General features: G+C 33.2%; 1 protein-coding gene across 2 annotated transcripts in view; it reads right to left on the bottom strand.

Annotated features, from left to right (window-relative positions):
- CALCRL (calcitonin receptor like receptor) overlaps positions 1 to 12516 on the bottom strand; it is a 126400-nt gene that overhangs the window by 2552 nt on the left and 111332 nt on the right. For both annotated transcript variants that reach the window (XM_027865882.1, XM_027865883.1), the window contains exons 13-14: positions 7294 to 7512; positions 5148 to 5189 (exon numbers count right to left, since the gene is read on the bottom strand). In XM_027865882.1, coding sequence (XP_027721683.1) covers positions 5148 to 5189; positions 7294 to 7512 — 261 coding nt within the window. The remainder of the gene's footprint in view (positions 1 to 5147; positions 5190 to 7293; positions 7513 to 12516) is intronic.

Genomic DNA, 12516 nt, shown 5'->3' with positions numbered 1-12516 from the left:
AAGAAGGTTAACTTCTTTTGGTGGAACACTTGTACTCAGAAAATTAAGAAAAACTTCATGCAGTAACTAGAACTTGATCTGAGGGATTTTTTTAAAGAACATAGGTGTATTCTAAGAGATAGAAGTGAGATGGGAGTGTATTCCAAGCATGGGAAGACATTCAAGGGATGTCTTTACAAAGATAGGATTTGAAAGGTTCTGTGAGAAGAAGAACAAGCAGGGCAATTTAGCTAGGCTAGAGAAAGTAATGGGTAATAACACTGGAAAGGTTGGTGGTGCCAAATTATAGAGGGGTATTAAGTTCCAAATAGAGAGACATATTTTATCCTAATATGAAATAATATGGAAAATAAGTGAATATGGATTCACTTAAGCTTTTTGAGCAGGGGCATGCCAGACTTCTAGGAACATCTCTTTGGCAGCTGTGTGGAAGATGATTCTGAGAGGGGAGAGATGTGAGGAAGGAAGATCATTAGATGCCTGTTGTAATAGTCCAGATGGTGAGGCCAGAGATAGAGTGGTGTCTGTGAGAGCAGAGAGAAAGGGAAAGATGATAAGGATGTTTTGGAGGATAAGAACTGAAAAGACTTGGTAAGTGATTAGAAATAGGAGGAGGGACAGTGAGCAAAAGTAAAAATCAGAGGATGAATCTGAAATTGTAAACATGGGTGACTGGAAAAATGGTAGTTCCCCTCAACAGTAATAGGGAAGTTCAGAAGAAGGATAGGTTTGGGGAAAAGATGATGACCCCCTCTTTTGGACACATCAAAACTGAGATGTCTATGGAAACATTCAGTTGGAAATTCTCAAAAGATAGACCCACAAAGTGATATGAAACTGGAAATCAGGAGGGATAACTGGTTGTATATGTAGAACTGGGAGTCCTGCGAAAGAGATGATAATTAGAACTATAGGAGCTGGTGAAATCATCATAAGAGTATTCAAATGGAGTTGTTCCTTTTTGCTTATTACACATGATGTTGCTGGTAGACTTGCACTGGAAATATATGTAATAACTATTTAGACAGTCCTTTTAACTTTTATTTTTCAACATGTAAACAAGTATATGTTGGCATCTACTTTAGACATAGCACTATGGGCTGTCAAGCACCTATGTGAAAAAAAATTATAAAGATGATTTTAAATATTCAAATGGTTGAAGCCTTATTAGAAAAAAAACTAGGTGGTTAAATGTATGATTATCATTGTTCTGAAAGTTTTATTACAAAATTTAATAGCTTCATACTTTTATCCTGATTACTATGGAGCCAAATGATAAAAATAAGTGCTAGGAAACTATTATGACTTCAGAATAAAATAATTTATTTCCATTTAAAATTGCTGTGATAGGCATGACATCTAAAGAATGATTCACATATTGATTCAATATTTTTGCAACATTCACTATAATATCATGGGAGCCAGAACTCTGATTTCAGAGGTGTAGGGAATTCCAACTGAGGAAATGCTTACAAATGAATATCAGGAACTGGTCTGCAGCATTTAGTCTGAGAATTTCCTGTCTGTACCAAGAAGATGAATGATTTGTTTTAGGCTTTACAACCAGTGTGTAGCAGGGGTGGTACTTGAAATCATATCCTCTTGACTCTGCGGTAAATTCTCTCACCATGAGAATATTGTTCTTCTTTGTTTGGAAATGTATTCTTGTACATATTACCAGAAAATATTCTCCAAATTAAATATTGAAATTAAACATAATTTAAAAATTAAAGCTGGAAATTTGGCAAGCAAAGACCAAATACAGTGTCTCTTAGTGCTTTAGTCTAAACATATAAGGTATTTTATTTATTCATTTAAAATATCCCATATTAAGTCCAGTGTACATTGGAAGAATTATTCAGATATTTCAACAATTCAACAATTATTTTTTGCCATTTCTCTGAATGAATAAAAGCAACTTTATTGGACTGCTTGTTTCTATCTTCATTTCTTTGTATTTGTTTTTTATTGGCACCTAGGAACAACTTTTGAGAACTTTGATATAAGTTCAAAGTAAGCAGAATTATATACTGTATTTATGAATCACCTTATATGTTTGCATGTTTGCCTTTTGTTTTTGCTTTTTTCTTAACAGAATGCAAATTCTTGAAGGCTAGGACCATTTCATTTTTTGTCATTGTATTCCTATTGCCCTAACATTAAATGGCATATAGCAGATGTTTAATACTTGCTTGTTGATTGATTTTTCAGAAATATATCAGATAGATGTTATAGAGTTGACCTCAGGAAGAAAAATCAATCTAAATTGGAAATATTTAGAGCAAAGATGTTAAACAAGGGAATACATCCTGAACCAGATTAAAACATAGTTCCTATTTGATTTTAATTACTTTTGGCAAGTAATTTAACATTTCAGTGCCCTCTGCTAATTCTGTAAAAATCTAAGTTGCTGACTTACTTTGGTACAGTGGTACAGGGAATTTACTCAGTAGAATGAAATTACAGGTATGGGAGAGAGAATAGGGGAGGGAGAAGGAGAAGAAAAGGAAAGGAGGAAGGAAAGAGAGATGGAGAAGAGCTTACCTATGAGATAGATAGGTAGGTAGATAGATAGGTAGATAGATAGATAAATAGATAGGAAGAAGGAAGTTTATAAAAGGTAAAGAGCTATTGAGCTAACTCTAAGCAGACTCTAAGATGGAAAGCAAAAGGGACCAAACAAGGGTTTTTTTAATGTGGAGGAATGACACGATCATAACAGCAGAAAATGAATTTGGCAGTTATGCCTTCATGTTACAGGAGAAAGCTAAGAAGCAAAGAGGTCATCAAGATTAGGAGTGACTCATGCACAAATGTGGATTTTTATCTGTGGAGATTAAGGGGACAGATTTGTGAGATGTGAAGAATTGAAGGTTGTGCCAGCAGCTTCGCTCAAAGATTCATGTGGTATTGGAATTTCCAATGGCTAAATTTATTTAGGACATGCTGGAACGTCATTGAATTTTTGTTTTCTTTCTTTTTTTGTATATAGGTAAAGCCTTAGAGGATTTGGGTGAGGTTGTGTTAATATATTTATCTTTAATATATTCCTTGGTATTAGACACAAAATGAAGCAATTTGGTATTTGTAGTCATCAACATTCAAAAATATTTTCTAATGTGTGAGTAGATATAATGATTGGTGGTATCATATATATAGCCTACAAACATTTTATTTTACCAGCAATTGTGTTGATTGTGTTTTGGACAAAATGAAAAGACTACCTAGACTAAAAAGGTGATGGTCACACAACTATATCTCTAATATTTCATTATATAAAAACACAAGAAATAAATGTTTGCATCCTGGTAGTATTGTTTATTTGGATTTCTTGGTTTTGTGTATTTTTACATGTTATATATGAGCTTTCTAATCTGTCTGATTATCTTCAGTCATGATCTCTGACAATCCAGTACCCTTGTTACCTTTACTTTCAACAGCTCCTATGAATATTTAATAAACACGATTTCAACTTTGTTAAAAAATGAAGAATAACTCCTGTTCTTCCCAATCATATTCTGTGTCTGCCCTTCTCATTTACTACTCAGACTTATGGGTTTTGACTACTCTGCTGCCTCTGCATATAAGAAACTACATAGAGCCAATTGATCTGATGTGATGTATCAGGAGAGTATTAAGTTTGACAGCTCTTATGTCCCTTTTGCGCTCTTTTAACCTTCAAAAGAAAGTACATACATAATAAACACATGCACACACATGCGTATGAATCACAACCCTGACACATAAGTATATAACCTTCATATATATATATATACACATATACATATATAAAACACATACAGCATAATTTTCATATGTATATACATATAACATAGCCCCATATGTATACAAGTCACATATGCATACACATGTGTATATGGTGGGTTATGTTGTATGTATATAGGTATATGTGTGTTTTATGTGTGTATATGAGGGTTACATGTATGTGTGTGTATGTAAAGTGTGTGTTGTCTTTTTACTACTCAATAAATTCCAGTTGCTCCCCATTCAGTCTAGGATGAAATACAGACTCTCTTGTTTGGAATACATAGCTTTTCATAATCTAGACACAATTTATCTTTCCAGGTTCATTTTATATGATTTCTCTCCACACAATCTACTGTCCACCCAAACTGATCTTCTTGATGTTCCTCACAACATTCCATATCCCAATTCTGTCCCTTCGCATCGGCTATGTCCTATATTTGGCATCTACTCCCTCCTCCCCTTTGTCTCTTGTCTTTGCAGCCTTGCTTGTGGCAATTACTATGTGGTGTCTTTCCTCATTCCCTCAGCTAATAGCCTCTTTTTACACAATTATTTATTATATATTTTACAGACATACATATTTATACATATCACCTCCCCCTGTGAGAGAAGAGATTCCTCCCACCATTTTTTATCTTTGTATCTCCAGCACCTAGAATAGTACTAGACACATAATAAATATTTGCTGATTTTTTTTTCTATGTGGCTAGGGGTCTCAAAAATTGGAATTTGCCTGTGCCTTTCTGGACCATCAACATCCATGTTGCTAGCATATCTACTCTTGCTATAAGTAGAGAAGCATAAGGATAGTTGCAACTATGTAAATAGCATACGCAACTTTCCCTGTGTATTTCTTTTAGACTAGAATGAAAACAACACCTAGTTCCTGTCCTCTTCTCTCTCATGTCTAGGAGAAGGTGGTCTCTCTTGTGGTATGACTCAAGTGGTTTGTTTTCAGGGGAAGGCAAGCAAATAAGTCATTTATGTGCTTCTAGATCTCTTGGCTATCCCAGTGTAAGGTCCTTCACTTTTTTTTGCAAGAACACTTTTTTCTTCATTTCTTTAAAACAACATGATGCTTCCTCTAAAATTTTTGACTGACAGGAAAGTGGTTCAAAATAAATGGTAATGATTTCTCATTTAATTGAAATGTTTGCTGTTTCAGAATTTATATTTGTGCTGCCCAATTAATTTTTTAAAGTATAGGTTCTTAATCTTTTTTTTTTTTGCTTTATGGACCCAAAAGTTAGTGAAAATAAAGGTACACACACACACATATACACATACATACACAAATTTATCCAAATTCATGGAATATGTGATTGTATTCATTATATAAAAAAAATGAAAGTGAATACTAGAAATTGTGGATACTGTACCTCACCATTAAAAAAGCAGAAAATTGTGGAGACCAAAAGACCCTGTAAAATAAAAAAAAATAGTTCACTTTATTTCATTAACAATAAAATCAAAGAATTATGAAACAAAATATATAATACATTAAAATATACAAATGGGAATTTTTTTAGTGTAAGATATATGTATATGTGTATATATACATATGTGTATATATGTATATATACATATATGTATATATGTGTATATGTGTGTATGTATGTGTGTATATATATCTATATCTATCTATCTATCTTTCTATCTATCTATCTATATACACACACACACACACATAAATGAAGTCCTAATCAAATTGAATTGGAAATATAGCAGGTGGTACAAAAATATTTGTAGTGGCTAAGAATTGGAAATTGAAGGGATGCCCATCAATTGGGGAATGACTAAACAAGCTGTGATATATGATTGTAATGGAATATTATTGTGCTTTAAGAAATGACAATCAGGATGATTCCAGAAAAAAAACTGGAAAGACCTACATGAACTGATGCAAAGTGAAGCGAACAGAACCATGAAAACATTATATATGGTAACAGCAATACTGCATGATGAAGAATTGTGAATGACTTAGCTATTCTCAACAATACAATGATCCAAGACAATCCCAAAGGACTAATGATGAAGCATACTATCCACCTCCAGAGAAAGAAACTATATTGTTCAAATACAGACTGAAGCACACTATTTTTCACTTTCTTTCTTTCATTATTTTTCTTTTATTTGAGTCTTCTTGTACAAAATGACTAATATGGAAATGTTTTACATAATTGCACATGTATAATGTATTTCTGATTGCTTGTCATCTCAGGGAGGGGGGAGGGGAAGAAAAGGGAAGGGATAGAATTTGGAACTCAAAACTTTAAAAAACGCAAATGTTAAAAATGTTTTAACATGGAATTGAGAGAACTTATATATATATATAATAGCTTATAGTTCTAAAAATATAATAGGACTCACTATACAGTACATATTTAATACTTCAGAAAGTCCATAATTTCATTATTTCATTGGTGTAAGTAATAATTATGGCTATGATTTATATAGTACTTTAAAGTTTAGAAAGCACTTTATATGTTATCTTACATGCTCTATCTTGCAGCCTCTCATTTCTTAATAAATTGTCTTCAAAAGTTGCTGTGGTCAAAATAATTCAAAATCTCCTGGCCAACCTTCTGAGAATAGGTCTTTCTAAAGTTGGTGAAGTCCCTGAGACAGCACATGATCCATTTCTACCCAGGAAAAACCTGCCAGAGCTTGTTTTTTCCTGGTGTATTTTATGAGAACCCAAGGTCAACTCAGGACACTGGAGGTACACGGTCAGTCATGCAAAAAGTGAGGCAATATTTTAAATGCTTTAAAAGCAGACTTCCCAAGGTAATTCTGTCCACTTCTGGTGATATAAGCTAGATAAAGCTCTGTCTATCTTTGCTACTCTTTCTGCCAAAAATAAATAAATAATGTGAAAGCTATAGAATAGTCTCCAATCCCCAAACAGGATTATTTTTACATATATCAATGAGCCTCTTCTTAAACTTAGGTAGTGAATAGATTAAGGTAAATCATATAGGAGAGGTAATTCCTCCTATTGTTTTACTCCCCTTTAGTGTCACTAGATTATGGAAATCTGATACATATGAAAGTCCCAGTTGAAGGTTCTGAATAGGCCTATGTATGGTTTGGGCTGTGGGAGTCTAGATAGCCTATAGGCATTCCCTTGAAAATGAGGTGGTATCCTCATACTCATCCCCCTTCCCAACACAGTTCTGTTCTACATGACTTCTAGGTGGCAAAGAATTTTGTCAGAGTTTCTAGTGAATAAGGAATCTTTTCATTGAACTCCTAAACCAAGGATACAATGTGGGAAGGGGCAGGGTGAGTTTGATCTCTTCTCTATTTTGCAGAAATGGTATTCCACAACAAAAAGGGGCAAAATGATAACAACAATACTGCTGAGGAAAAGAAAAGAATTGGAAAAAAGAGGCCATGCTCAAATATACGTTTTCATAGAAGGCAAAATACCGAAAATGAATGAAGACTGCATGGTATGGATCAGCAATTACACTGAACTGTTATATAAAGGAGACACTAACAAATCCCCCAATGATCTTGTACCTGGTAATGCATGAGGATGTGCATGATATAGTCATATATTTCTTCAGCAATTAGTCCTCCTGGTCTCCAAGGAATTAGTACAAATTCAATTCCAAGCAGTGGTACAAGAATGAGGGTTGCTCTTACTGCTTTCATGTACAAATTTGACTCTGCTTGGTGAGTGACTTTTAATTTGGTGATGAGGACACGCACAATGTTCAACAGGAAGAAGAGGTTCACCTAGAAGGGCAAAAAATGAAGTTTTGTTATGTTACCTACAGCATCATACATGTATCATTTCTTAGCTCACACTAAACTGATTTTACATGTGGAGGACCATGGATCTAATAAATTATGCATACTTTATTGCCCCAATAAATGAGAATGTGTTGGGTCCAAGGGTTCCATGCCATGACCTGAATATATAAACTAAAAATCCATTAACAAGAAAGGATGAATGATTTTAAAGGAACATGAAATTCTGGTAGAATGCAAACATCTGGAGATTTTCTTTTAAATTTCAGTATTTTTCATGCTTTATTTTAAGATTCTTTTCTATTGTGTGCTTGTAGATCCTGCAGTCATCTGAAACCCAAAACCTTGGGGCATATTCGGGTCAAACCATACAAATCTAACTTTACTGGGTGTCAAAAAAGTCCTTTTAACAAGAAATACATCTCGTACATATCGAGCAAGGTTTAATCAACAGTGCTAATGAGCAGCTATTAAGGCAATTTCTCCTAGCATTATGTAATTTGCCCCACATCTCCCCTACTAAAAGATTCTGGTTCTCTCTTCCTGTATTCATTTACTTTTCTCTATTTTCACTCCCAATCCAACTCCCTCTTGATTATTTCTAACATCTTCCATAAATCACTGATCAAGTATTCCCAATACCAGTATTAAAGGCCCAATCAATTGTTTGCATCCAAAAACACAATATATAAACACATGAGCATATGCAAATCCATACAGTAATTTGGAAAACACCGTGGTAATGTTTTATGTAACATGGGGAAAAACTATATGAGACATAGAATGATAATGCACAGAGTGTTAAACTTGGCATTACATAGTCTGGGCTTAAATTCTGCCTCATAAACTCATTGTCTATATGACCATTGGCTGATCAACATCTTGATCAATATCCTTATCTGAAAAATGGGATAATAATATTTGTGTTGATGATATCAGTAGGTTGCTATGAAGAAACAGAAATTTTATAGTTTTTTATAGAAATTTTATATAAACAATTTATTAAGAAATGAGAGGCTGCAAGATAGAGCATGTAAGATAACATATAAAGTGCTTTCTAAACTTTAAAGTACTATATAAATCATAGCCATAATTATTACTTACACCAATGAAATAATGAAATTATGGACTTTCTGAAGTATTAAATATGTACTGTATAGTGAGTCCTATTATATTTTTAGAACTATAAATTTCTGCTTCAGAAATTTTAAAAATCTATACAAGCGTAGATTCATAGGATCATACAGGTCATTCAGTCCAAATGCCTAATTTTACAAAAGATGGAACTGAGAGGATGACACTTCTTATCGTTGAAATTTGCTAGTTTAAAAAAAGACACTGTGAAAAGAGAAGAGGCATAAAAAATAGTCCCTCTATCCCCATGGAACTTAAGATAGCACAAATAAACAATAGGCCTCAGTAGAAATTTCATCATGAAAAGTCGTATGCTTATAAATAAAGGCATATTACTACTAAAGACAAAAGTAGAAAGAGTCCTTAAGAGAACTGTAAGAATTGAGTATATTATTATATGAATTGCTATCTCACCATTTTCAATTTATTACCTTCTCTAAACATATACTGCAGCTAACTTTGTTTTTTAACTCAGTGGAAAATATTACCCACCAATAAAGGATAGAAGACAAAGTGATCTCACATATCAACTTAAAAATAAACAAATGTAGAACAATAAAGATGGAGTATTTTATGTAAGTGTCTTAGCTAATGTCCTTTATTAAAACAATGGTAGAAATATGGTAATTTCTGTTGCTACTCTGTGAAGGGGGAAAAATCTTATTGGGTTGCAGTTAAGATTTTTTAAAAGAATATGGGATTATAGAGAGGGGTAACAGACAGGTTTATTATGTAAACTAATCTTGAAAATAGAATAAGCATTTTCTTCTAACTTATACATCAATGTGCTAGATTTAATTGGACAATAGTTCCCCTGACAATCTCTATGTAACATCAATTTAAAGATGTCGAGTAAATTCACTCTGTTGTCCTATAAAAGAATTTCTATTTAAAAAAGTGAAGAAACTAGAAGTGGGAAATGTAATTATCAAAAAATGCATTGAAATAAACATACATTTGAGCACAAAACTAGTGGAAGATAAAAGTTGACAGAACAGTAGGAACAGATGGAAAATAAATAACCTTTACAGTGATATTTTTTATATTGTAAGATAGGTGAATTTCTCATGCAAAAAGTAGAAAGCAATGTGGTATTTGAAACATGAATTATTCATATAACATTTTTAAACTTTTCTATATTTTGAATAGGAAAAAGGAAGCTCCCACATAATTTTCTACCATAGTGAAAATCAGTTCATCTAACCAAAATATATTTTTGACCTCTCCAGTCAGAACCTTATAACAAGGATATGGGATGGAACTTTTTTTTTTCACTTAAAGGAACACCTTCCCCCACCCTGATGCACAACTACACTTGAAGGAAACTATTGTTTTACTGGTATTAGAAGCTCTCATGTGAGATTCCCTCCACTAATACAGATCTGCAACCATTCTGAAACATGGAGTCTTACATATCCCAGTCGCCTGGGATACTGAGAGACCGAATGACTTACTTGGCATTATATCGTCAGTATGTGTCAGAGGCCTAATTTGAATCAAGATTTTCCTCCATCCTAGTTCCACTCTCCAGCCCCATTACCCTTCTGCCATATTTCCCTTTTACATTCCTAAATTATTTCCTTCCCTTGAAGAAAACAGTCTCAGAAAAGCACTTGTACATAATTGTATTACCTTGTCATATTTTTTCATTATTCAAAATTTATATCTGCTCTACTTCATAGACTTTGGAGTTTGAAACTCAACATAATTAAGTGATAATATTCTCTGCCACAAAAAGAATTCCTTAAAATCACCTTGTCCTTCAAAACGTTTTCAGGTCCATTTTCCCCCATTAGTATAATATTGCATTCCTTTGGTATGAAAAATCAGGCCATGTTCAGTGGGGTGTGAAAAATCTGAACTGGCAGGTTAACTGCCTGAACAGTGAAATCTTCACTCACATAATTACAAAAAAAATGAATCATCTTTCATCTTTATTGTATATACGCCTTTTTCAGTAAACAAAGCAAAGTATACTTTTTTGCTTTCACTTATCAGAAAATCTCCCCATTTTAATGTCAGGTACATCATGGATAAATAAGTAAATTTCATATATATGGAACAATTATCCTAGGGAAATAGTCAAGAAGCCATGCCTAGGAAAGTTAGATGCATAGGAAAGGCAGACTTATAAGCTGATAAACTGAGTAGCCTATAGGTACAGTAACAAAAGATTATTTCCTTCAAGCTGGGGAGGACTGTTTTCATTGCCTTGGTAAAGATAAATAAGAATTAGTCTTTTTCTGTAAACATCATCATCATCATCATCAAATTTATATACTGCTTTATGGTTTGCAAAGTACTTTATACACATACACACACACACACACACACACAAACACACACTGTCTCATTTGATTCTCACAACAACCCTGTGAAGTTGGTGTTATTATTTTCTCCTTTTTATAGTTGAGGAAACTGAGGCATGGAAGAGTTAAGTAACATGTCCAAATTCCCACACCTGATGGAGCAGTTGTATGTGTATTTGTTATCTGGAACAAGGCTGTTTGTGTGTATTTGGGACTGAGGAAGAAAGTTATCTTTCAACCTCCAATAAAGCTAGTGGCATTAATAGTTATGTTAATTACCTTAACTACTGACTTTAGTCTTTAACCAAATACTTCACTTTGTATTTTTACCTATTGCATTGTTAACTGTGTGTCTTGTGTCTCTAGCTATTTTGCAAGCTCTTAAAAGCCAAGGACTATGCCTCAGATTTCTTTTTTATTCTGCTCAGTATCTACTGTGCACATAATAGTACTTAATAAGTATGAATTGAATGACTTAACATATAACAACCTTGTGACCTTGAGCAAGTCATTTTACCTCTCTGGTCTTCAGTTTCTCTATCTGGAAAATTAGGAGGATGGATTAGACGACTTCTGAGATCCCTTATATACAGTACCCTATCCATCTTTGCCTACTTGTGAGATACATATATATGTGTGTATACTATATGTATGCACATACCACACATGTGTTATATGTGTATACACATGTGTATATATGTATATGTGTGTATATACCTACACTTATATGATTATTATGGCATCATGGTGTAGTAGAAAGTGAGAACTGAATTTGGAGTCAGTGGCTTGGATTTGAATTCTAGCTCCAGTACTGACTAGATGTGTGACCCTGGGCAAGTCACTGAACCTCTCTGTGACTCTGTGACTTCTCATATGTAAACTCAGGATAGTAATTCTTATCCTTTCTAACTTGTAGAGCTGTTATGAGAAAAGGGATTTATAAACATTAAAAAGTATGTAAAATATGAAATAGTATTATTTAGTTATGAAGGTTATCATGCTGCATCTTTTTTTTTTGCTCATGGATTAATGATGTTATTCCCTTAATTTTTTTAAAAAAATGCAATTGATTTTAACGCATGCCCCCTTGTTAAGTGTTATTAAATCTCTATAGAAGAAATCTTTCAGGGATTTTTCAGATTTTGCTATCTAAATACTCAATGTTTTTCATTATGTGAAACTCTGTATCTCTTTGAATACAAGTAATGCTTTTATTACCTATGATTACATTTCCTTCTGTGATATCTAGATAAAATGTTAATTACACATGAACTGTAGGAACTTGAGGTACTTTATAAAATGAAAAAAGAGTATAACATATAACCAAATTTCTTTCCCACATATAAATGTCCAGTTAGGAAACTGCTTTTTAAAAGGTTGTTTACTTATTGAATGCTATAATGCTAAATTAAAGAATAATTTCATTGAATATAAACATCATTTTATAAAAATACTGGAGAACTAGCTTTCTTTAGAATATTACACTGTAAGTATCTAGGAATGTGATATAAAGAGTAGACAATTGAGTCAATTAAATTGAGAATAA

The sequence above is a fragment of the Vombatus ursinus genome, unplaced genomic scaffold (genome assembly GCF_900497805.2).
Source record: "Vombatus ursinus unplaced genomic scaffold, bare-nosed wombat genome assembly UNPS02014779.1, whole genome shotgun sequence".
NCBI lineage: Eukaryota > Metazoa > Chordata > Mammalia > Diprotodontia > Vombatidae > Vombatus > Vombatus ursinus.
Note: the sequence above shows the minus strand (reverse complement) of the source record. Positions and strands in the feature narration are given on the sequence as shown.